General features: G+C 46.3%; 1 protein-coding gene across 3 annotated transcripts in view; it reads right to left on the reverse strand.

Moving 5' to 3' along the window:
• Positions 1 to 25,009, reverse strand: part of CACNB3 (calcium voltage-gated channel auxiliary subunit beta 3) — a 289,239-nt gene that overhangs the window by 40,293 nt on the left and 223,937 nt on the right. For all 3 annotated transcript variants that reach the window (XM_086963740.1, XM_086963737.1, XM_086963734.1), the window contains exon 9: positions 14,768 to 14,877. In XM_086963740.1, coding sequence (XP_086819866.1) covers positions 14,768 to 14,877 — 110 coding nt within the window. The remainder of the gene's footprint in view (positions 1 to 14,767; positions 14,878 to 25,009) is intronic.

A 25,009-nucleotide genomic window follows, 5' to 3' on the forward strand; every position in this document is an offset into this window, starting at 1 on the left:
AAATGGTGTGCCAAGATGCTATTTTTGTGACTTCCCCTTCCCACTCAGGGGCTTATTTACAAGCCCCTTGTGCCGCATGTACATCACTTTTCTCCATTATAACAGTGATGCACCAACGGCGCAAGGGGCTTCTAACCCTTTCGATGCTCATGACGGAACGGTTCCGTCATGACCACACCCATTAACATTGGGCCCTGCACCGGCGGTAAATCGTGGCAGCATGGATGAGGTTAAATAAGACCCTCAACGTGCTGCTTCCCAAAGGAACAGGTAGCCTGTGATGTGTGCAGTAAGGTATGGTATAAGGGTGGTCTTGCCTCCTTGCCTGCCTACTAAGGACTGGACACTGCAAAGGTCTTGCAAATTTCCTTCTTGAATGACTGAAGATAGGGTGGCTCCTCTTATTAACCATGATGCCGCCGTGCAATTAATGTACACATGAAAGGGGTCAATTGTCTCCTTAAGAGGGTTCCAGTTAGGAGGAAAAAACATAAAGGGCATAAACACTCCTTTAATACGTCTAGTTGATACAAGAGTTGATAGCCAAGACACAAAATCACCCTGAACAAGGGTGGAGAAAGAGCTGTGTATAAGAGCTTCAAAATTAGAGAATTCAAGAAGGAATCCCGCTACAGAAAAATACAGCAAAAACCAGGGGCGAAAAGGCTTCAAAGTGCAGATGAATGCAACGAAAAATGGGCGGGGGGGGGAATGCTTTGATACGCGTCCATCTCAAGAAAAAGCCTCTTTAGATATGGTCCAGAAAGACAATAACATCAGAGGAAAAAGGGGCTAACACCTTCTTGGATTGGGCATTTCAAACAACAAACAGTAGAAAGGGGACTAATTCAAGAAGTAATAGAACCAAGGCTAATCTCCCCTTCTTCATCAGGAGAATGGTGCATTCCAGGCATGAGAACAAGAACCCCTTGAGATCCTTCCTCCATGACATTCCCACACTCCACCTTCCTCTCACACATGTGGTACACACCGCCCTCTATCTGGCCGCAGAAATACAGATACAGACAGAGCAGCAAGGGAGAAGAGGCTTCACCTGGATTGAGTGCTTGGACCAGAAAGGCGCTGCCTTTTCCATGGGCTCAGAGGCCTGTGAATATGCAATCGCCTCCGGCGAGTTTCCTTTGCAAGCGTAACACCGCCAAACCACTAATTCTGCATTTAGAATTGAAAATACAGTTCTGCATTCTCCCTTTGCTGGTGCAGACAATGCCTTGATGCAGAATTGTACTAGAGAAAAACACCTCTAGTGCATGAATGCACATCCCAAGGATGTGTGCATGTGCAAGAGGAGTAAGCAAATAGCGGCAAAGTCCGCTATGATTATGTTTTAGAGCACAGTCCATGATTTTAGCATCAGTGTGTTTGCCTTGCTTCCCTCCGATTTGAACAATAGGCCATAAACAAGGTGGGAAGTCAAACCCTAGTGCGACCACCAAAACTGGGCAGAGAAGCTGCCTACTGGTGTGCTGGCACCTGTGGCCTGCCCTGCACATCATTGGCATCTGCAAAGCAGACCCGGTGAAACCAAAGAATGATTGGTGAGCCAACCCTGTCATCTCAGCTAGGGGTAATGCCACTGCAGCAGCTGTCGAATATGTATGTGTAGGCATTCTCACTGCCACAGTAGCCTAAAGGCCACTAGCTCAACAGCACTTTTCCATGAGATCATGAGTTGTGGCCTACGAAGCTCATGCTCCTGTACCTCCAGCTACCCCAATGCCAATGGCCTGTGTTTCTGTACGAGACTTCCAACTGCAAATATCTCACCCTAGAATATTCCCCAAGTGTCAAAATGGATCCACAAAATCTTGAGCAGTACCTCTGCACACCGGCAGGTTGTGTCGATTAGCCCCACATCGTAAGTGACATGCACAGTGACTACAAAGGCACCACCCCGGAGCACTGACATCAGTTCCTTTCTATCAGCACCAACAGGTCAAATCTTGATAGCTACCGCCGTCATTTTTAGACCACTCTTTTCAGCCCTTCTTTTGATTTAGTTTTTTTAGCTTTTTGCTCCCAGTGTGCAAGGGATATGTCCCCCAACAAACCCATGGTATTTAAATGTGGGGAATGTCACGGACAGATATGGGTCTCTGATCCACACTTGGTTTGCCAGCGGTGCCTGGGGTCGAGCCATGACTCCAAGGCCTGTGCTGACTGCAAGTTGATGCACCCCAAAGCAATTCTAGAGGAGTCGATGAAGATCCTGGCAGTACGGCAGAAGGTACCCCGATGCCGATCTCAGGCCTGATCACAAGGGAGGTCTTGAGCCCATTCACAGAGCTGATCCCGGAGACAATCGTCATACCACTCCAAGTTGTCATCGCAGAAGTCTATGCGACTCTTTGAAAGGATCCTGTCTTTTCTAACACTTATGCAGATTCCTGGCTACTCTGAAGGCCTTCCCCTCTGCTGCTCCCATGTACGGCTCACTAGGAAGGAAGCTTCTGGAAAGTACAGTATTCCAACACCTTAGTGGTGGCCAGTGGATCTCCGACAGGTAGTTAGCAGGGTGCGAACCACAATGCCCTGCATCTGCTTTCACAGTGAAAAAGAGGGTCTCTCCAAACTGCCAGGCCTGTTAAACTAATCCGCGCCAACCTAACTTGGCTACAGAGTGTATAGCGCTTCTCAGCACAACAATAAGTGGTGTCATCACAACCATGGGTCACTGCGAATCATTAACATCAAATGCAAGTCGAAACTGAAAACCGAAATAACTGATCCATTTCAAGAAAGCAGTGAACAGCTTTGTTAAGAAACGCCACACAGGGGAGGAGCTACGACACCAACCAAGATGGCCGCATGGTCTCCCGGCTCCGCTGACCCCCGTCCTCCGCTCGCTTATCCTGTCGAATATCCTGATCTCCTGCCCCGGATTCGTGTGGGTGAACTAGTCTGCATCCCGATGGTGTGATCGCGGAATTTTTCTGATGTTCTGGTGTGAAGTAACATCGACAATGTTTTGAGGTCTAACCCAGACTGGAAGCCGGGGTCTCGATTTCTGGTCTACCCGGGTCCAAAGTGAACAACAATGGACTGCCGAGGGTGGTTGGGTCCGGTCCCTGGAACTTTCGAAAATTTCTCTGAACTATTTTGCAACCATCTGCTGCCTGGTGCTGTACCTGAGGTGAGGCGACGGGTGGTGCGCAGTGCTGCGTCGCGGGGGGCCCCGGCCCGGAGGCCCGGCACTAGCACCGCTGGTGCCCCGGGGTAGGGGTCCCGCCGCGCGTTGCTGCGTGTTGCTGGCCCGTCCCTCACGGCCTGTTTCTGCTCCGGCGTATCCTGCCCCGGAGAGGGAGCCTCTCCGTGGGGATCGTTATGCCTGCGGCCGAATGGAACCCGGCAGAACTGACTCAATGTGGCCCTTCCTTGCGGATGGTAATGGCGGAAGTTGCGGCGCTTCACGCGATGGTGAGGGCCCAGGTCAATCATTGGCTGTCGGCAACAGATGGAATCTTAGGACCGGTAACGAGCCCTGACTTGCTCTTTGAGACCCGGCAGCCGACTTGCCCCCTGTTGGAAGCCCTACTGGTGTGTTTGGACCCGGTGCTGGAAGCTGTGCCTGCCCCCGAAGAAACGGAATTCATCGTGTGTGCTGAGATTGGTGACTCTCTTAAGTTCTCGGAACCATCGGTCCTACAGTTATCGGAGCATTTCACTGCTTCCCCCATCCTGGACACTGTTGGCCCACACTTTGATCTGTGTCGGAACGAGTCGCACCCCCTCCCCAATCGGTCTCCCAATATGGCGGATGGAAAGATGCTTGGCTTCGGGGACGGGGAGGGACATCGTTGGTGCAAGCTATGTGCGTTGGGACCTGCTATTCCTCTCCTAATTGCTGACTCAAGGTCCGGCTGCTTCTGTGTGAACTTTGACTTTCCGGGGATGTGGCTTTTCTTATCCGAGGGACACAGCAACTTTGTTAGACGGGGCCAAGGCTGATATTGTGGGTTGAATCGTTTACGAGGGATCTATTGGTAACGGGACTGCTTCATCATCAGACGGATTCCGGGGCGGGGGGTTTGTGGTTATACCGGGGTATTTTTGTATGGTGGACAACTTTACTTGTGTTGGCATAGGGGGTCCCCTTTGATAGGGCGGGGGGGAGAGACCGAGAGCGCAAAGACTATCGCCCTCCTCCGCTTCCCCGTTAGGTGGGGTTTCCTTTCTTTCTCTTTTTCTTCTCTATTTCGGGTTTGGGTCTCGGGCGACAGGCACACTGCTGGGGGGGGGGGGCGTAGTCATCTGCAGGGGTGCAGGGTGGGGGGTTGGGGGAGGGGATCTTTCGTTTTTATTTTTGTTTCTATGGCCTTTTTTCTCTTCTCTTATCTTTCTTTGTCTTTTTCTTTTCTGGGTCAGTGCAGTGGGTTTCCTTTGGTATCAATCCCTGCTTTTTCATCTGTGCCTCAATTTTCGTGGTGTTTTTTGGGTCTTAGGGCAGGTAACTGCAGGCGCGAATTGACCGTAATATTCCTTCACATCCTGACCTCTTGTTTCAGTGCCATTGATTTGATCGATTACTGTTTATTGTCGATACGTTTACTGTTCTGCCTGCCATTTTCGCTGCTGGGAAATTGTTCGGCACCTGATCCTTCCATCTTATATTATAAAATGAAAACCTTTTATATCCTGTTTTCTAATTGTGCTGTTCAGTGGCCAAGAGTACGCTAGCATGGAGATTCAGCTCCCCGAGGTGCTGCATGTGATTAAAATTGCTCTCTGTTAATCTAACTGCTTAGCGGCCGGCCCCCGGGGTTGTAGGCCCATACTTGTATTTGGTTCAAATGTCAATAAAGGTTTTCAAAAAAAAAAGAAAAAAAGAAACGCCACACAGTGCCCCTGTGATATTTTGTGTTTGCATTCACCTTACCTCCACCTGCTCCTCTTTGCTGAGGCATCTTCCCTTGACGCCCACTGCAGGAAAGGTGCAAAAATCCCACAGAGCCACTGGTGGGGGAGCGAGAGGGGTGCAGGAGGCAGCGGTTGCCCCTGGCTTGTTGCAAATGCACGTTTTCTGGCCGGCGGCTGGCGCTGGGCGCGTGGGCTAGTGACGTCCGGATGCACGGTGTGTTGCACAGGCCGGAGAGCCTGGTGTCCAAACAAGCAGAAAAGTAGTTGCTTGCTGCGGTGGCTGGGACTATCTGCTTGATTCAGTAAATTCCACAGTGAGCTGTACTAAACGTGGAATGCTAGGAGGTACTACTGCGAATTAACCGTGAGCCTAAAATCAGTGTTTCCGTCTCTGTGACTAAACACTGGCTCGAAGAAACGCAGCTGATAAGACCCATACCTTCCTAAAGACGATGTTATTCTTCAAGGGTTGATTTGGGACTCAAAGAGCAGGTTTAAACTGATCCAGAGCTGCCATGCAGCATAACTTCTTACTGTAAACAATAATAAGGTAACTCAGGAGGTCAAGGTGTGTGCTGCGGTGAGCCTATTGAACAGGATCCTAAGGCTTCACATGAAGGACCTGTCCATAGTGCCATATGTCAATATGTTCCCAAGTGTGAAATAACGCTGTTTTACTAAACTATGTTTCGCAGAGTAGGGGTGAGCAGTGAGCGTGCAGGAAAACTCTGCTCTACTAGTAGTTGCAGAGTTTTTGCCGAAGTCCGCGCTCCAAGTGGAGCACTGAGTGGGTAAAACTCTGCAAACTCCGCCGACGGAGCGGAGTTCAATGGCTACCCCTAGAGAAAAACTGTAAGGAGGAGCTGGCCGACACCAGGTGTCTGGACATCTCACCAGACTGGCCTGGTTTCTGCTCAGGGCCCTGCCTTTAAGGAAGGAGAGTCTTTCGCCATAGTAATATGCAAGGTGGAAGAGGTCCATGACCTAGAGCTACCCTCCATTGAGGTCAAGACCACAGTCTTAATGGAAGTGTCTTAGCCGGGTGTAAGCTCTGCAGAACCTCTACTCCCATTTCTTGAGGCCCTCAACGACATCTCATGGGGATCTGGGCGAAACCTTGCATGCAGGCTCTCCTCCAGCGTTCAGGATGATAGCTCATGGCCACCGCCCTGCCCCCAGAGACCAGTCTTTTCTCACCCACCGTTCTTCTCCCAAGCCTGGTGGTGTAAGTCTCAACAGCCAAACGCAACCCAGTGCATTCCCTACCACTCCCCTAGATGAGGAATCGAAGAGGCTGGATACCTTTGGGTAGAGGATCTATTCTTCCACCAGCCTGGCTTTGCAGTTGGTGAACACAGCATGCCTCTTGGGTCGATATACCCACGGATTGTGAGACCTGGTTGCACTGCTACTGCCTGTGCATCTTGAAAAGGCCCGTGCCATCTTGAACCAGGCACTGGTAGATGGCTAGGATGCAGCAACGTTCACCATTCAGTGTAGACTGGACACCGCTGACTCCCTAGGCAGGGCCATTGCCTCAACTGTGGGACTCCACCAGCAAGCCTGGCTGACGTCAACAGGGTTTTCAGAGGATTTCTGATGTTCCATCATAGACATGCCCTTTGACAGCTCCAGTCTATTCGGAAATAAGGCGAACACAACACTTGAGTGATTTAAGGAGAGTCAAGTAACCATCAGATCCCTAGTCCTCTCAATAGATTACAGCCAACAGTCTTCTTTTACACCTTCCATGGTCACAGCAGGGGCTCCCATGTGCGCCCACAATCCCATGCTTACCCACCAAGCCAGCAGACTTCTCAGTACGTTTGTGGCCAGGGACGTGGTTCCCGCTGAAGACATGAAACCCGCACCCTGCGTACTGTCTATTCCCCCACCCTCCGGCTGCCACAGCCTCCACACCTCTTTAATGGGGCCTCAAAACAGCACATCCATCCCATTGGAGGCAGGATCAGGCGACACCTGCCACAATAGCAAGCGATAACCTCCAACAAGTGGGTGCTCTAAATTGTGCAGCAGGATTGTCTGTTTACTGAAACCCCACCTACAGAGGGGCAGAGGGGCGTTGACCCACTGCCTGCAAGCAATTACATCACACTTGTAACTTACTTTTCGTAAGTGGATTCCTATTCCCCTTAATGAGGAGGGGCTACCACGAACCCACCATCTGGGGCTGTGTAACTGAACTGCGCATGGCAGGTTATCCGGTATTTTGCTTTCGGCCAGCCCGACATGCGTAGTTCCGGCTTCCCCAGTTATTGCTGTAAAGGGAGCTAGGAAGGAGACAGAGCCCCGTAGGGCTCCGATGGAGCATTGTGTTCCCCTATCCCAGCCAATATTTGCACTGCTCTTATGGTGTTTTATATTATAAACAGCCTGAGAGCAGTGCTTTCATTGGCTGAGATACGTGATGCTGAATTTCTGCGTACCCGGCATTCTCAGCGCTTCAGTGCAGCCAGGCAGCGCGGTGCGGGTGGATTTTGGTCCGCAAGAAGCAAAGTAGAGGATCGCCGAAGTAAGATTATTTTTCTATTTATATTTTGTAAAGTAATGTAACAGGGGCTTGTGTAAAGCTCTCCAATGCTGTCTGTCCGAGTTCAAGCAATGTAAAAGCTGCAAAAATACAACCATGTTAATGCTTGGTTTGAACGTTATCTGTTTGTTTGTGATTGTGTGCGTGGGTGTCTTCATGACTTGGTGCCAGTCAGAAGCAGATATATCAGCAGACTCAATATGCAGAATGCACTCTGTACATTTAATCCCGGCATGTGGCTGACTTTGCCCAGCCCCATCAACTTCTCGGATGAAATGGTGTCTTGGAAACTCTGGAGATCTCACAACAGCCTCAGCCATAACCTTCTAGAAAATAACTTCAAATAGGCAAAACTGCCATTGTTATAAAAGAAACGTGGCTTTTCGGTCATTTTTTCTCAAAATGCTCCCTCGGTTTTTGGTGAAGCGCCTTGCAAGTCGGTGTGTTGTACATTTAAGGGCGCAATTTCGATTCTTATGTTAATTATTACTGCTTCTTCTAGGGGCGGGGGTGACAGGAGATATATCTACTCTATATGAGAGATGGCGTGCAGAGGGAGGTGCAGCCCACAGCCAGGTAACCACTCAATCGTGGACGTTATCAACACTCTTGCAAGCCACTAACAATTGCTTCAGATAGTGTGTGGCAATCATGCCGGCGACCCGAGTCCAGAGAAGAGATTCTTTTGCCATTTAACTGGGTGTCACTGCGATCACAGCTGTCTAGCAACAGCCTTTCCTTTTACAATCAGCTACCATGGTCTAGTAAAGGGTCCATTGAAATAAAAGAAAACTGCAACTCCCAGGGTGCATTAGATTTCTACGTTATGTTGCACTACACTTTATTTTCCATATGGAAAGCGCAATGTTGCCTCTAATGTGTTATCGAAGGACTGTGCAGATCTTGTCCGTTTTGCAAGGTGAGACTTGTGTGCATGAAAATCCTAACATTGCGGCCTCTTTTCACAAAAGGCAGATCCTTTCCACAATAAAGTGTGAAATGCCATAAAAGAGTTCCGTACGCCTGCCAGTCTCTGTGTGAACTGCAGGAAGCATTGTGTGTGCAACCCTCGAGGTCAACGCGCTCTCTGCATTGTGACATTAGACACCAGATAGGTGCTATGACCGCAGCAAAAAAGGATCTCATACTGAACAGGTTGAGCCCTGGACAGATCAAGATCCAGCACAGTAATGAATTGATCCACAATCAAACGTAATTATGGTAAACATGAACAGATCTTCTGTTTTGGAGGATTGAGCAGAAGGAGATGGGACTAAGCAAAGCGCAATGCAGCAGTAGAAAGTACCCTATGAATGCCCTACCTTTTTAGAAAGTCACCAGCAGCCACTGGATAGAGGCCTCCGCCCTATACTAGATGTTCACCCGCTCAATACCTTTATACGGAAAGAGAAATTCAGGATGCTCAACTTAGCCCAGGTTCTGTCTGCCCTGGACCCGGAAACTGAATGGTAGTGTTGGCACTTCAGGACATGTATTTCCACATTCCCACCCTACAGGCCCACAGGTGGTACCTGCGATACACGGTAGGCCAAGAGCATTTTCTTTTCGCTGTACTCTCATTTGGCCTCACCAGTGCCCCTTGGATGTTCACAAAAGTAATGGCGGTGGTTGCAGCACACCCAAGGAGGTCGGGTATCCCAGTCTTCCCTTACCTCCACAACTGGCTGTTGAAGGTGGGCTTGCCCCAGGCAGTCATTCCCCCACCTCTAGACCGCGGCAAACCTTCTGCACTCTCTGGGGTTCACTATCGACATGCTGAAGTCACACACACCTTACTCCTTCCCAGACGTTCTCTTTCACCTGAGTGGGCACAGTGTAGTTTTGTGCCTATCCTCCTAAGTAGAGATTCTAAGACATTCAGGCTATGATTCTGATGTTTGAACCTCAGTCCAGGATTTCAGTGAGATTCAGTCTGTAGCTTCTAGATCTGATGGCCTCCTGCATCCTGCTGGTGAAGCACGCTTGATGGCACAAGCAGGCTCTGCAGTGGGATCTGAAGCCCCAGTGGGGACAACAACAGGAGCATCTCTCGGACCTGGTCCAGATTTGGGGGAGACTGCAAAAGATCTACTGTGGTAGTTGATTAACCATGATTGGATCAGTGGCAGATCCCTGTCCCTTTCCCAACTAGAGCTGAAAATGGTGACCAACGCATAACTGCTGGTTTAAGGCAGTCACTTGGGAGAGGCAGAATCCCAGATCCATTTAAATCTTCTGGAGCTGTGGGCTAACTGCTTGGCACTGAAGGCTTTCCTCCCATCCATCAAGGGAAGGCTAGTTCAGGTGCTCATGGACACCACCACCACCATGTGGTATTGCAACAAGCAGAGCAGAGTGGGATTAAGAGAGAACCTTGGCTTGATCTATTCACCATTGCAGAGCACACGTTATGTCAGCGCTTCTGCGTGTTGGAGTTTCCAAAGCTGCTCTCGCTGCGAGATGCATTCCAATTCAATGGAACCCGGGACTCCTGAATGCCTTTCTGCCGATACTGCTCCTGCCCGGGGTTCTAAAGGCATCTTAGTGGCTCTGAGCAACATAAATTTGGTTTCTTGAATTCCTGAGCATCAGCATCTGTCCTTCGATCAAAGTGTGCCCCTTCGGGAGGGCCTCCTGTCGCAGCAGCAGGGTAGGGTCCTGCAGCCAAATCTGCTCACACTCCAATGTCATGCATAGAGACTGAGCTGCACCACTTAGATGACTGATCTTCTTTCTGAGATTTTAGATGTCATCTTGGCAGACTTGTATCCCTCGACAAAAAACTGTATACACCTGCCATTGAAACAAATCTGTGACTTGGTGTTTTTCACATCATGTCGATTCACTTTCTACCTTGGGTTGTCATTAGCCCGCCAAGGCCTTGTCTTGAGCACCATTAAAGGTTATCTTACCACCCTCTCAACATTTTGCGGCTGCCGAATCTGTCCTCACTTTTTCAGTCACCTGTTGTGGCACGTTTTCTTAAGGATTTGCAACATTTGCTCCTTCCTACCCCTTTTATCAAGCCCCAATGGGACCTTATTTTGGTCGTCACATTTATAATGAGTTCCCAATTGGAGCCCCTACAGAGCTGATATCTGAGATTTCTTACCCCTAAAATGCTCTTCTTAGAGGCCATTACATTGGTCGGAAGCGTCAGTGAGCTTCAAGCTCTTTTAGTTAACCCACCATAGACCAGCTTCTACCCGGAAAACTGATTCTTCAGTCTCACACCTCCTTCCTACCGTAGGTGCTGACTATCCCACGCCAGCCAAAATATCATGTTGCTGACATTATTTGCTCCACCTCATCCTTCTAAGAAAGGGGAGAGGCTCCACCATCTGGGTCTGAAAAGAGCTGTGTCTTTTTACATTGATTGTCCCAAAGATCACAAGATGGACAATCAGCTCTTTATTGGATTCACAGGACCGAAAAAAGGCAGGGCTGTGCAGAAGAGAACCATCTTTCGATGAACTGGACTTTACATCAAGATCTGGCATGCACTACCTAAGAAGCAGCCTCCTGAGGGCTTGCAGGTCCATTCCACCAGGACCAAAGCTGCTACTCCTGCGCTAGCACGCAAAGGTACCTATAGTGGACTTCTGCCAAGCTGCTACATGGCATCACTCCACATGTTCATGAAGCACTACTGCTTGAACAGTGAGGCCCATTGAGGCAGGCATTTTGCTTGTTCAGTCCTCCAGGATCTCCTGGTTTGAGCCGGATAACAGACCCACCTCTGGGAAGGTATTGCTTGGTATCTATTGTGTGGTGAGGAATCTATGATTATAAGTCTCTATCAAAAGAACAAGTTACTCACTGTAGGTAACTCGTTTTCTGATAGAGATTCTATCTAAGCGCAGAGTCCTCACCAACCCTCCCATCCTCCCCGTTCTATGAAATGGCTCTTTACTCAAAAGCTGCTGTTATATTTGCACGCTGGTCACATATCATTCAGTCATGATCCCGTGTTTTTGGTGAAGAAATAGTTACAAAAGAGCTGATCGCAGTGCACTGGGGTGGCACCTATATAGGCATTGTGCACTTTACTTCCAATGCAGAGATGATAGACGCCATTTACTGGTGCGCAGGGGTATTGCTCTAGATTTTCTGATCTAGTCTGACACCTGGTGAATATTCTAAGGTGAGGAATCTTATATTATATGGTGCCTGTAACAGAAAAAGCACTTCAAACTAAAGTAACTTGTTCATTTGCAATTACTCAGATCCAACAACAGTCTTGCAGCAGTGATTGTATAGTTTTGAAGTCACACTTCTAATCAATAATGCATCAAGTGGCAATAATACATAGATCTGTACCATTTGGACAGTATAATAAAGATGAGCTAGTACAGGATTAATCTGCAAAGAGGAGGAGCAAGAACTTGACAAGCTTGAAAGGTTGGACATTAGCAAAATGCGTCACAGGGCCCACTTCAGGTTATATGCATTCACACTCACTGTAGACCGAAGAGACTGGACAAAGCCAGACTGTTGAAATGCAGCAACTCAACTAGGGCAGTTATTGTCAGAGACATTTCACAACTTTTGTAAGTGGTGAATTGTCTCAGACACTAACTCTTTGAAATTGTTAGTAGAACCCTCATAATCTTTTTTTCTGAAGTGTTTACATCTGTGAAGTGAAATTTGGTGTTATCTAGATGTATTACCAGAGGCCAAGCACTTTAGGCCATCAAGCCAAAGACATATGTAATCCTTAGAGTTTAGTAAATGGATGCTCACTTGTGAACTCCTGTTATCCATCAATGAACTGATCACAGCAAACATTGAGGGTACAGGACATTGTCACACATGTGACCTACCTAGAAATAAATGACTATATGCTTATTAGCTGTTAGAGGATATAATAAGACAGAACTACTACCGCTATCATAGATCTCGGTGCAAATTTGAGGACATTCGTATGACTTAATACTACTCTCATATGAAGCTGGTGGGGGTGATGCACTGCCATATTCCTGTAACAAAGCCCCAATACTGACTTGATAGTGAACTGCATTAAAGATTGCTGCAAGTGACAGAGAGTGCCTCCGTACATTTTTAAAGTCCATTCTACATTCAGAAATGGGAAAAGAAGATCAAAGGCTCAGTAAATTATCCTTTGACCATAGAAATGAGCTCCAAAACGCCTGATAATATCAGGACAGCAGGCCACCACCAGGACTCTGAGGTTGCATGTGATGAGAAGGAGATGAAACATGTTATTGGATATGAGCATTAGCCTCAAATAAATCAATTGATGGGAAAATAGGCACCCTAACTATTCAAGTGGATCAGCTAAAATAGCAACTTCACATACAAATAGCTCACAGGCTAGATATGGCTGAACATTGCATATATGTTGTGGAAGATGAAGCTACTTCCACTGGAGAGAGTATTTGTTGTACAGAGACTGTGCTTTCTGAGGTCAAGGTTAAGAATGAGGACCTTGAGGCTGCCTCCCACAAGAATAATATCTAAATCCTGGGTTTGCCTGATATCACAACCATGGGGATCCCGCCCATGTCTGAACTGCTAAGACACCCCAACTTCTCTGATTCAGTGGTGGTAGAAAGAGTGATCACTAGCACCAAAGCCACCACCAGACACTACCACATGACCAATCACAGCAACTTTGTTACATTATTGTGATAAAGATGTAGACCTCAGGTTGGCTTTAAGCTTTTACATTTATTGTACCAAGGATCATCAATTGCATTGTATCCAGGCTTCCTCGCTGCAATCCACAGTCAGAAAGGCATTTATGCATATTTTAAAACAAGGGACATACCTTGAAATTGAGTAGTCTATGCCCTATCCGGCCAATTTGAAGATAATCTTTAACGGAAAGGCAATTTATTATTTCAAGAGACACTCTGGCAAGCAGAGTAAATGGAATAACACGCTGAGGTGAACAGACACTATAGATCTCTAGATGAGTTGGAAAAACCAGCAACAATGACAAAAATGACAGCTAAGCACCAACTCTTATTTTTTCCTTATAAGCATAATTAGGTATGGATAGTGAGAAAACCCAAAGAACAGCGAAAGACAGACTACAACAGTGAAGCCCTCACTAAAGGTAATGCTTTGTCTTTGGCCTTTTCCTCAGCTCATCTTTGATAGCTTGTGTTGTCACATAAAAGTGTAATGCCTGATCCTGCTGTTACTCAAAACTATTCAGACTTCAAAAACTTCAGTAATGTAATGAACATCCCTATACGCCACTAATTTTAGAGGGAATTTTCAGTCATTAAAGGTGAGCAGTAGAGAACTCATACTTCAACCTATTATCAGATACACTAGCAACGTATTTTTCTTATCAAGAGAACTAAAGGGTTCAGAAAAAAAACATTAAAATATAAAGACCAAATGACAAACGTATTATAAGTCCTTCCTGAGCCTTCCTCTGCCTTCTCTGTTCAGGTGGGTAGAGTAGCATGCTCAACAAAAAACTCAGTAAGGGTGCAGAGTAACAAGCAACATATTGTAAAACATACTAGTCTCCAAATATCCCAGAGGCATATTAGCACATCCTATAAATCAATATAAAGATAATAATAGTGATCAATCAGTACTAAATGAGGATTAAATGTAGCTATTTGGGCACACCCACAACTGGAGACTGTCTTCTCCAGGTCATATAATACTTGAATATCAAGATTGTTAAAAGAAATATGCCATTTAGAATCTAAGCATTATTCTGACATAAGGACAGAACATCACAGCCTCTGGAGTTATAATGTGCAGATGGCTTCTAACCAAGCATCTTGGAAAGGAAGTGGAATTGTGGTGTGTTGGTAGGTGTGGTCTTGTTGGTTCTCCTTTTAGGTATATCCTGATAGAGCCATGAATCAGAGAACATCAGTGTTTCCTACTTTGTGATTGACACTGGAAACGTCTTCACACATGTTGGGTTCTAAAATACTAAGCAGTGTTAGGTCGTCATGTGCAAATATACAACATATTGTTCTTGGAATGCCAGTGAGACATGCTACAGTCACTTGCTCTGTGCGTCTCTGCTGTTCAAGTGTAAGAAAGAAATATGGAGTGAGTAAAGAATAGTGCCTCTTAAGACCCTCTCTGTGCCTTTTACAAACCAACATACTGTGGCTTTTTAAATCCTCTTTCCATTGCAACCTTGCAGATGCTGGTGCACAATAAACATAAACCAACAATTTGAGACACCCCTTCCCATTTTGTAAATGTGCTTTTGTAGAGGTCTCCATCCAGTGTGTTCTCCCAAACTCTGCAAGACGTGACGTCCATTGTGCATTACCACAAGCTGCAACTGAAATGGTCTCAAGGAATATTCACTTTGCTATTGATGGGACTTACCAATGCTGGAGCGGGTTGTGGAGCGTTCAATGATAGCCCGCCGGCCAGGATTATTGAGGACTGAGCGCTTGGCGAGGGAGAGGTCTGCTGTTACCCTTGTGATGGAAATTCTGCAAGAGAAAGAATGTCTTGAATGAAGTCTGATCTTCGAGAGAAAGTTTCCACTTGGGGACAAGGATGTGCTCCATATTAATACCTGTCCAGTGCGGGGTATTAACAGGTTCACCATTGGGGTAGCGAGGGTCTGATGGGCCTGCCTTGGTGGCATGTGAGTGGCGCCATTATGCGTGGAACAATAATGGGTGCTACTTAGACAGTCTGCTCAAGGTGTTTGATGAGCACAAGTGCGTGGGCTTTCCTCTTTTGGAATCTGCATGTGTACAGGATAAAGAGTCCCCAGGTGCTGTACCAAACTAAACTAACCGCCTTGTGGTCCAGTGCCAACTACAGTGTGATAGTAGCCCTCTCATTTCGGTATTGCATTGAATCTCAGTTGAACTTGAGTGTTTCATGCTGAGCCTAGCGGCAGCACGCATGCACTGCACGCTCGAACCATGGAGTAGTCGGTATGCTGTGGAAGCCTCGCCTTCTGTCCGCCCAAATTTTTGATTCGCTGGTGTCACTGTCCTTGGTAAATCCTGGGTTCTGATTGATAATGAGGCTTGTTAGTCCCTCCTTGTTACTGCCCTGTTGCCATTTGTCACCTCCAATGAGGACTGGATCTTTAACTTGGGGCATTACACTTTCTCCTTCAGAAGTCGGTAAGCTCTATTTTTTTTATTTGCAGTGCAGTGCGCTTACACTTTAGCGGCTGCGCTTGTTTATTTAATTAATTTGCCGCGTGGGACAAAAGGGAGAGTTTCTACTCGCTAATCTAACAAGCATTTGCAATGCAATAGGTCTCCCATTGACGTGAGTTTGAGCTATTGACATTGCAAAAAACAATGCTTTTTCTTTTTTTCTTTTTTAAAACATAAATAAAAGGCATTTTCATTTACAATGCCAATATGTCAATGGCTTAAACTTGTGTAAATGCGAGACCTACTGCATTGCAAATGCTTGTGTTTTTTAGGCAGCGCAGCCGCCGTAACACTATCGCCTGCTTTCGATCACTTTAACCCGGCATTATCTTCTGTCTTTTTCAACCCACCCCACAAGTAAAATTGAATTAGAAAGGATTAGCTAATTAAGTAACGTGAATTCAGGGTAGCACATAATCATGTTCTAATGGGCTGTAGCTCACAACAGCACATCTGTGTTACATGTCGTCTGTACTAAAGCCACCTGACGGGTTGTTTTCAAAAGCATGTTTTAATAACAACAACAACAACACCACCACCAATACCTCCACCACTATCAGTACCACCACCACCAATACGTCCACCACTACCACCAATACCACCACCACCAGTACCCCCACCACCAGTACCCCCACCACCAGTACCACAACCACCAGTACCACCCCCATCAGTACAACCACCACCATCAGTACAACCACCAGTACCACCACCACCACAACCACCACCAGTACCACCACCAGTACCACCAACATCACCAGTACCACCATCACCACCAGTACTACCACCACCAGTACCACCACCATCAGTACCACCAGTACAACATCCACCACCACTACTACCACAACCACCAGTACCAGCACCACCAATACCACGACCAGTACCACCACCACCAGTACCACCACCCCCAGTGCCACCACCAGTACCCGTACCACCAGTACCAGTACCACCATCACCAGTAGTACCAGTACCACCACCAGGGCCAGTACCACCACCAGTACCATCACCATCACCAGTAGCACCACCACCAGTACCTGTACCACCAGTACCAGTGCCACCAGTACCACCAGTTACCACTCCCACCAGTACCAATAACAGTACCACCAACAGTGCCAGTACCACCACCACCACCAGTACCACCACCACCAGTACCTGTACCACCTGTACCAGTGCCACCAGTACCATCAGTACCAGTACCCAGTTTAGATAAGGAGGAATTAAAGAATTACAGGCCCATAGCTAGTCTCCCTTTCCTAGCTAAAGTGGTGGAAAAAGCCATGAATCAGCAGCTATCAGAGCACATAGAGAAACATCATCTATTAGACGACACCCAATTTGGCTTCCGTAAGTATCATGGTACGGAAACCGCCCTTATTAAAGCAGCAGATGACATCAGAATCATCCGTGATCAGGGAGGGACAGCATTACTTGTATTGCTAGATCTCTCGGCAGCTTTCGACACGGTCGACCACAAGATCTTGGTCGGCCGTGTCGGAAGGATGGGTGTTCATCACACTGCAAGAGACCTGCTCTCCTCCTTCCTGGCCGATAGAACGCAGGCGGTCACACTGGGGCCATACCATTCAGCCAAGATGTCACTCCCGTGTGGGGTACCTCAAGGCTCATCCCTTAGTCAGACACTATTTAACATCTATGTGTCGGACCTTGCTTGTGTGATCAAATCACACGGGATGAGCCTAACCTCATACGCAGATGACACGCAACTGGTGTTGGCCATTAAAGATGACGGGCAGGAGGTGGCAGAACGCTTCCAAAAAGGAATGATGGCTATTGGAGAGTGGATGGCAGGTAACTGCCTGAAGCTCAATTCCGATAAAACAGAGGTGGTCATTTTTGGATCCCTTTCCCCGACCTGGTCTGCAATCTGGTGGCCACCAGCCTTCGGCACCCCTCCCAGCCCGAACCCCCAAGGTTAGGAATCTGGGAGTAACCTTTGACGATCATCTCAATTTCATGGCACACGCGAACAAAGTAGCGGCCACAGCCCATCATAAACTCAGAATGATAAGGAAAATCATCCCTTTTCTGCCGGATGATGCTGCGAAAACACTGGTCAGTTCCTTGGTTCTATCATCCTTAGATTATTGTAATGCGCTTTTTCTAAATGCTCAAGTCAGGGTTACTAAAAAGCTGCAAACAATACAGAATGCAGCAGCACGTCTGCTGTCTAGAATACCAAAGTTTGCACCCATCTCTGCCACCATAAGGACATACCACTGGCTGACAATCCAAAATAGGATCAAGTTTAAATCGCTCTGCCTAGTCTACAAGGCACTTCACAACCAAGGACCTCGCCCCCTCAAGGACCAGCTCATTCCCTATAAACCGATAAGACAGCTCCGATCCACAACCCTCAATCAACTAGTGGTTCCACGTTCTAAAACAGTCTCATGGGGCGACCGCCGCTTCTCAGTTTCGGCCCCGAAGATATGGAATACTCTGCCACAGCACATCAGAACCAGCCCCTCACTTTTGCAGTTTCGGAAGAGATTAAAAACCTGGCTGTTTAACCAGTGACACAGCCCAACGATCTGCCTAAGTTTCTAACATCAGGGGAAAGACATCTGATTAGTCTAGCGCCGAGACGCCTACGGGTATTCGTTCGCGCTTAATAAATGTCAGAAATAAATAAATAGATAAGTACCAGTACCACCAGTACCACTACCAATACCACCAGTTCACCACTAGTACCATCAATACCACCAGTACCACCACCAATACCACCAGTACCACAGCCAATACCACCAGTACCACCTCCAGTACCACCACCACTACCACCACCAATACCACCACCACCAATACCACCACCACCACCAGTACCACCACCACCAGTACCACCAGTTTCAGTACTACCAGTACCACTACCACAGGTTTACAGTACCACCACCAGTACCACTACCACCAATACCAGCACCATCAATACTACCACCACCAATACCACCACCACCAATACCACCACCACCACTACCACCTCATCGACTCTCGCTCACTAGTAATAACAGGGGCACTGTACGAGGCCGAAGCTGCAGCCGAGACCATCCCTCCCTCCCTCCATGCGTGCCTTAAAGCACAGCCCGCCCTGCACCAGGAGGTGAAGCCAGGGCCCTACTACAGCTGGAGTGTTTATTAGGCAAAATATGGCAATGACATTATGCAATGCCACACTGCACACTCAAATCATGGAGGGTAGGAAATAGCCCCTCCTCCAACTCTCCCTCCTGAGCCGCAACAGTGTAATAACAGTGTGAAAGGTGTTGGTGAGCTTTGTTAGTGTTTATAGCTAGGATCATATGTAACTCTAACTTCACACTTTATGTCTGTGTAATTTACAACACGTACATATCTTCTTCACTGCACTATTTATCACTACTTTGAAGACTTAGCAGGCCGGTCTCTTCCTCTGATATTTACATTCTAACAAGCGGTCAAGAAGGCCCTTTATTTCAATGCAATAGGTCACACATTTACAGGAGTTTAAGCTATAAGTTTAGTAACTTACAATCCCTTTTATTTAGGTTTTAAAACCCAAAACTTAAATAAAAGGCATTATCATTACAATGTCAATAGCTCAAACTCACGTGAATGCGAGACCTATTGCATTGCAAATGCTTGTTTTATTAGTGAGGAGTGGCATGCCTACTGTCCAGAACTGCTGAGCCAGCCCTTGGGTCTCGTGAGAAACTCATACGGGTGAAAAAATGAATTTGTCCTTAGTTCAATACCCATGTTCAAAATTCCAAGAGGATTGAGGCACTTTGAGCATGACAGATACCCACAAAACACCACACCAAAGCCATTTAAATAGCAAGGTGATGCTCATAAAAAACATTGCAGTTTTCTGTAAAACTAAGGGCAGCAATTTCCAGCACAGAGATGGTACGTGAATCTGTGACAATTTGCTCCAACATGGTGTATGTTTGTTTAACACAAACAGCCAGATTCATCAAACTAAAATCGGCTCGCAAAGGGCCAGATTCTGAGAATCTGGCCCTTTGCGAGCGCTATTTTTGCATTTGGAAATCATCATCCCAAATGCAAAAATCGCAATTCTAGAAATCGCTAAATTGCGATTAATTGCATTTAAGGAATCTCAATTTGAGATTCCTTAAATGCAATTCATGAACCATTTTAAAATTGCGAATTTGCAATCTGGGGGCGCTATTTACCGCAAAGTCCAACTACGTGGTAAATAGCAAAAACTTTGAAAAATGCACTAAAGTGGATTTTTCAAAGTTTCATGTTGCGCACACACATGCCCTAAGGGCATGTGTGTGCGCAACATATGTGCACACATCAATTTCAGGGGTGCAACAGGGTGTCCTTTGGACACCCCTGCACCCTTGAAATTGCAATCTCAATTTGCGAATCGCTACTTGCGATTAGCAAATTGAGATGGTCTTCCCATTCATTCCTATGGGCCTCTAGGCCCATAGGAAGGAATGGGGAGATTCCTTAATTGCGACTCGCAATTTGAGAGTCGCAATTAAGGAATTATTAGAAATCGCTATTTTTTAAGTGATTTCTTGATGAATAGCATTTTGTTATTCCTTAATAGCGAATCGGTATTTTTCGCTATTAAGGAATCGCAAAATGTGTTCTTGATGAATCTGGGGGAAAGACTCTTGGTAGTTGTAGTCTTTGGGTGAATAGTTATTGTTTTTAGGCTGTTGAGCAAAAATAAAGGAAAGAGAAAGCATAATCCTCGCCAACGTGTCCTTAATATTGAAACTTTCCTACATGTTAGCTAGGAAATTTTATATTAACGCTATATCCTACTGTATTTGTGTGACTTCTGCCAACACTCACAGGTTAATCTGCAGATTATCTACATTTGACATGAGGGTAATGTATGATGAGAAATCTCAGGAAGAGGCCATGCCCTGAAGGCACTGTGTCCTGATGAGATCAGGAGAGAGATGCTCAGGAGGGTATTTATCTGGGGTGAAGGTCCTGAGGAGGTTTAGGACTTGACAGTACTAAGGGAGTACGGGCTCGTCTGAATAAATTTAATTCTGTCAATGGATAAACGGTAAACTCAACAAAGACCAACATGATAATAACTTTATTGGTTTCATCATATTTTATCAAGAAGACAAAAATCTGATAATTACTAAATCTGTGAAATGTTTCGCAAACATCTATGGAGGAAGAGCCATGGGACCATAAATTGAATCATTAACTTCAAGCTCATTGTGTTCCTTCTGTCAATTTCTCTGGCACTTGACTTAAAAAAAAGTACTAATTCTGGACCATAAATTGCATGCAAAATATAAAATGTTTATTAAACCTTAGAATCACCACGCCGGCTATCATATTGCTGCAATGATCAATTATTTATGCAACTGCAGAAAGGCTTAAAGTGATACTCTGAAACAAATGACATCAAAGGATTTGATGTTTAAATCATTTGATGAGCCCAAATGAAATATAACTAAGATTCACAAAAGTATGCAAGAATACCAACACCTGCAACTAGATTTGCTTATTGCACTGAATCGACTAGCGTGCAAACAGATTATAAGACGTACACTTGGAGACACAGACTTTGAGAAAGATCTGCTCACATTCTTGGCATAAAAACATTTGGAATTTACATTAGTCTCTTACTGGGTATACAGCAAACAGACAACGGTACTTAGATTGGGGTCTTGAGGCAGAAATAAAGAGAAAGTACATGAGGTTCAGGCTATTATACATCTTGGTGGAACAATTTGAAGTATCTTGGAAGAACCTATCTATTGGTCAAAGGGGATGCAGGTTATAAGTTAGAATCTCCGGAACATATTATTTGCCCACTTCAATCATATATTGATGCAAAAATAAGGACAATGAAAGAGGAAACTATATTTTGTTTTACGCAGCAAGCCAATGTTTTCATTATTTAACTCACACACAACCACACACACATACAACCACACAACCACACCCACAACGACACACACCCACACCCACACACAACCACACATGCACACAACCACACACACAACCAGACCCACAACCACACACACCACACCCACAACAACACACACCACACCCACACAATCACAACCACACACAACCACAAAACCACACCCACACACAACCACCCACAAACACACACAACCGCAACAAAAGGTTTTATGGAAAAATTGACTCTTTTAAAAATTCTGATTTCACCAGAATCCGAGTCCCCCACAACACCCTGTTTTTTGGGCTGTCAGCTGTGAAAAGGAGACCAATATTGCCCCCATTGTTATTATTCTGTATCCTCGATTCAATTCTGGGGTGCTTTTTCAACTTGTTGCTAGTTCATTGTGAATCTTACCGTTACTAATTCAAATTGTGTTATCTTTGGCTTATTTGCAATGCAAACTTTATCTCAATAAGTTGCTGTAACAAGCTGCAAGTCCGCTATGTAAGCCCATTCATTTGCTAATTATTTTCCACATAAGGTTGCAAGACCATAAAGTGGAGTTTTCAGGATTTTGAATAGTTTCTCGTTTGAAGATGTTACTCTCTCCTGCGCACCCCACTCCTGTACTAAGGTTACGAGTGACCTGGCACCCACCTTTCAGAGGTTATTGCATCTATCCAAGTCTGGTCTGGCACTGGTGCGTCCCAGCCTGGCACACACCGGGTGATGATCTCCGCACCTCCTTCTAGACCCCAGTTCACTACTGTTTGCAGTCTGTCACTCACCCCTCACCTCCCTGGCACTCAACCGTCACCCCTCAGGCCTGGCAGTCCCTCCTCGCAACTGGCACTCACCCTTCTCCCTCTCTGGCACTCAGCATTGACTCTCCATGACACCCAACTGTCACCTCCGTGACACTCACCCTCGACCCTCCTGGTACTCATACACCCCCTCCCTTGAACATATCCTTCACCTCCCTGACACTCACCCATGTCCCGCCTGGCATTCACTACTCGCCCCCTTGGCAATCACCCTTAACCTCCATGGCACTAGCCCTTCATCCCCCTGGCCTGGCAGCTACTGTTCCCCCCTTGCACTCACCCTTCCCCTCCCTGGCACTCACCTTTGACCCTCCTGACTCTTACATCTCACCTCCATGGCACTCACCCTTCATCCCCCTGACCTGGCACTCAACTTTCACCTCCCTGGCACTAGCCCTTCACCCCCCTGGCCTGGCAGCTACCCCTCACCCATGGCACTCATACTTGGCATAGCCAATAGGTCTTGCCTTTGGGACCTCATAAGTGTTTAGACATGCAACAGTTAATGTTGTTGCACCTAGAATATTGTGCTGCATAACTAAATACTTAGAAGGTCCCAAAAGAGAGACCTATTGGCTATGCCAATGCTTGTTTGTCAATGTTTTCTGCCTTTCCCTTCCTCCTTCTTTCCCCTTTTCTGTTTTCTGTTTTTCTGTTTATTGCTCTGAGTCAAAGTCTCTTGGAAAAATAAGCGCCGGTCCCCAAAAATAAGTGCTAATAGGCCCCCACCTGCAACCACCGGCTCAAATTGAGCACTGGCTATAAACACCAAGCGATGCAGGTGTTTGCAAGTACTTCACCTTCTTGAACAATAACAACACTCTGGGTGAGCAATTTGCCAAGAAGCGGTTGATCCTGACTCACTTGTTTTAACTGCTGTGTTAAGTCTCTTGCTGTCTCTGGTTGGCTTGTTGCCCGATAATATAGCCTGGGTTGAGTGTGTATGACCCTGTAGTGGTGGCAATCACTGAATCAGGATCCACATGACCTATAGGGGGGGCCTTGTGGGGGCCTTGTGCTGCACCTTTCACAGTGTGGGGTTCACAGGGTTCACTGTTGGGGGTGCAACGACATTGTCACTAGCGATGGGAAGCCGTGCGCAGCATTGGACAATATTAATCGACCATTTGGTAACGGGTACGCTTGCCAAATAGGAAGATTGCGTCGTCTTCGAATTCTGCTCTATCTGCATCCAATATAGGTCTATCGCTGTGACGAGCGTAGTATAAGCAGTCACCCCTAGTGCTGATGGTTTATTTGGCTAGGATTCCATGTCTTCGTGGTCTGGTGAATATTCCTGGCAGTATGACGTGTTTGTTATCACCATTTCTCTGTTTTCCTCTTCATCTGGGTGTGACATGGTTCTCTGGTTTATGGCTCAGCCTATGTCATATTGAGAATCACATGTATACTCTTTCTACACTCCTTTTGAGGAATTGAGGCTTCATCATATACCTTCTGTGTTGCTTTTGATTTTGAGGGTAGGATAGGGACATTTCTCATAGCCATGCAACAGAGGTGGGTGGAATGTTGGCGGTGGTACATTGCTGCAACCACCACCTATTTTATTTACTGCACTTTGCATTTTGAAAATGAAACGAGAAATGGCAAATAACATTTTTTTTTGCATCTTTCCAACCTCGTGCCTTGGTCTCATGTATGTGGAGCAACGGGGCTATCAATAGTATATATTGATGTCTTTGCCGTGATATCTTGCAATCTTGACAAAAATGCCGGACGTGAATGAATATTTTTTTGGTGCAGGATAACCACTTCTGAAGAATCATCTTTTGTGTATGTGTCAGATGGAGTGGGTTTCCTCTGGTGCCTTTTAGACTAAGGTTGAAAGTGCTTTTCATAGCCGACGAGGCCTGTATTTCAGTACGCACCAGGCCGATTGTGAAGCTACACCACTGACACACGTTTTATCCTTCGGTTTCAGTCTCTTTTCAAACAAGTATGTCTTTGCCAGAAAGATGGCCACAGATCTTCGTTTGAAGTCTTTGTGGTATGTCTTAGAGCCAAGACTAGGTTGTATTTATGGAAATTCAAAACGTATCTTTCGAAGAGTGTTTTTCTTGCTCTGATATAAAAATAAATCAAAGTCTCTATAGAGTCACACTGTTCCTTGTCTGAATATCCCACCTTATAAGTGGGTCAAGTTCGGGCTTGGCTGCCTTAGCAGGCAAATCTCCAGGGGATCTCGGCCCCCATCCAAGACATATGTAATTACATATTTATCTGTGCTTTCAAGCTCTTGGGTAAAAATGCAAAAAGTAATTTGCATATTATGGCACTGTGGCTTTGCACACGCTCTACATATCTATCTATCTATCTATCTATCTATCTATCTATCTATCTATCTATCTATCTATCTATCTGTCTATCTATCTATCTATCTATCTATCTATCTAATATACATTGTCACACAGAGGACAAAACCCAAACGTGTTTTCTAACCCCCCCCCCCCCCCCCCCCCCCCCGCACCCACCGAAAACTGCAAACTGAAAGAAAAGCTTGCAAACTGCATATTTGGGGTAGTTCAACAAACGTCCTTAAGTGCCAGATCACAAATGTCCTTTGCAGAACTTCATAGTCATGGAACTGTCAGATCTGGTCTTTCGTCAAGATGTTTCAATGAACCCAAAGTGTGCTCCAGGCTCACAAACTGCAAGGCTTTTGTGGACCTCAGCTCAATGTCACAGTGAG

This window comes from Lissotriton vulgaris, chromosome 1_1 (assembly GCF_964263255.1).
Source record: "Lissotriton vulgaris chromosome 1_1, aLisVul1.2, whole genome shotgun sequence".
NCBI classification, from domain to species: domain Eukaryota; kingdom Metazoa; phylum Chordata; class Amphibia; order Caudata; family Salamandridae; genus Lissotriton; species Lissotriton vulgaris.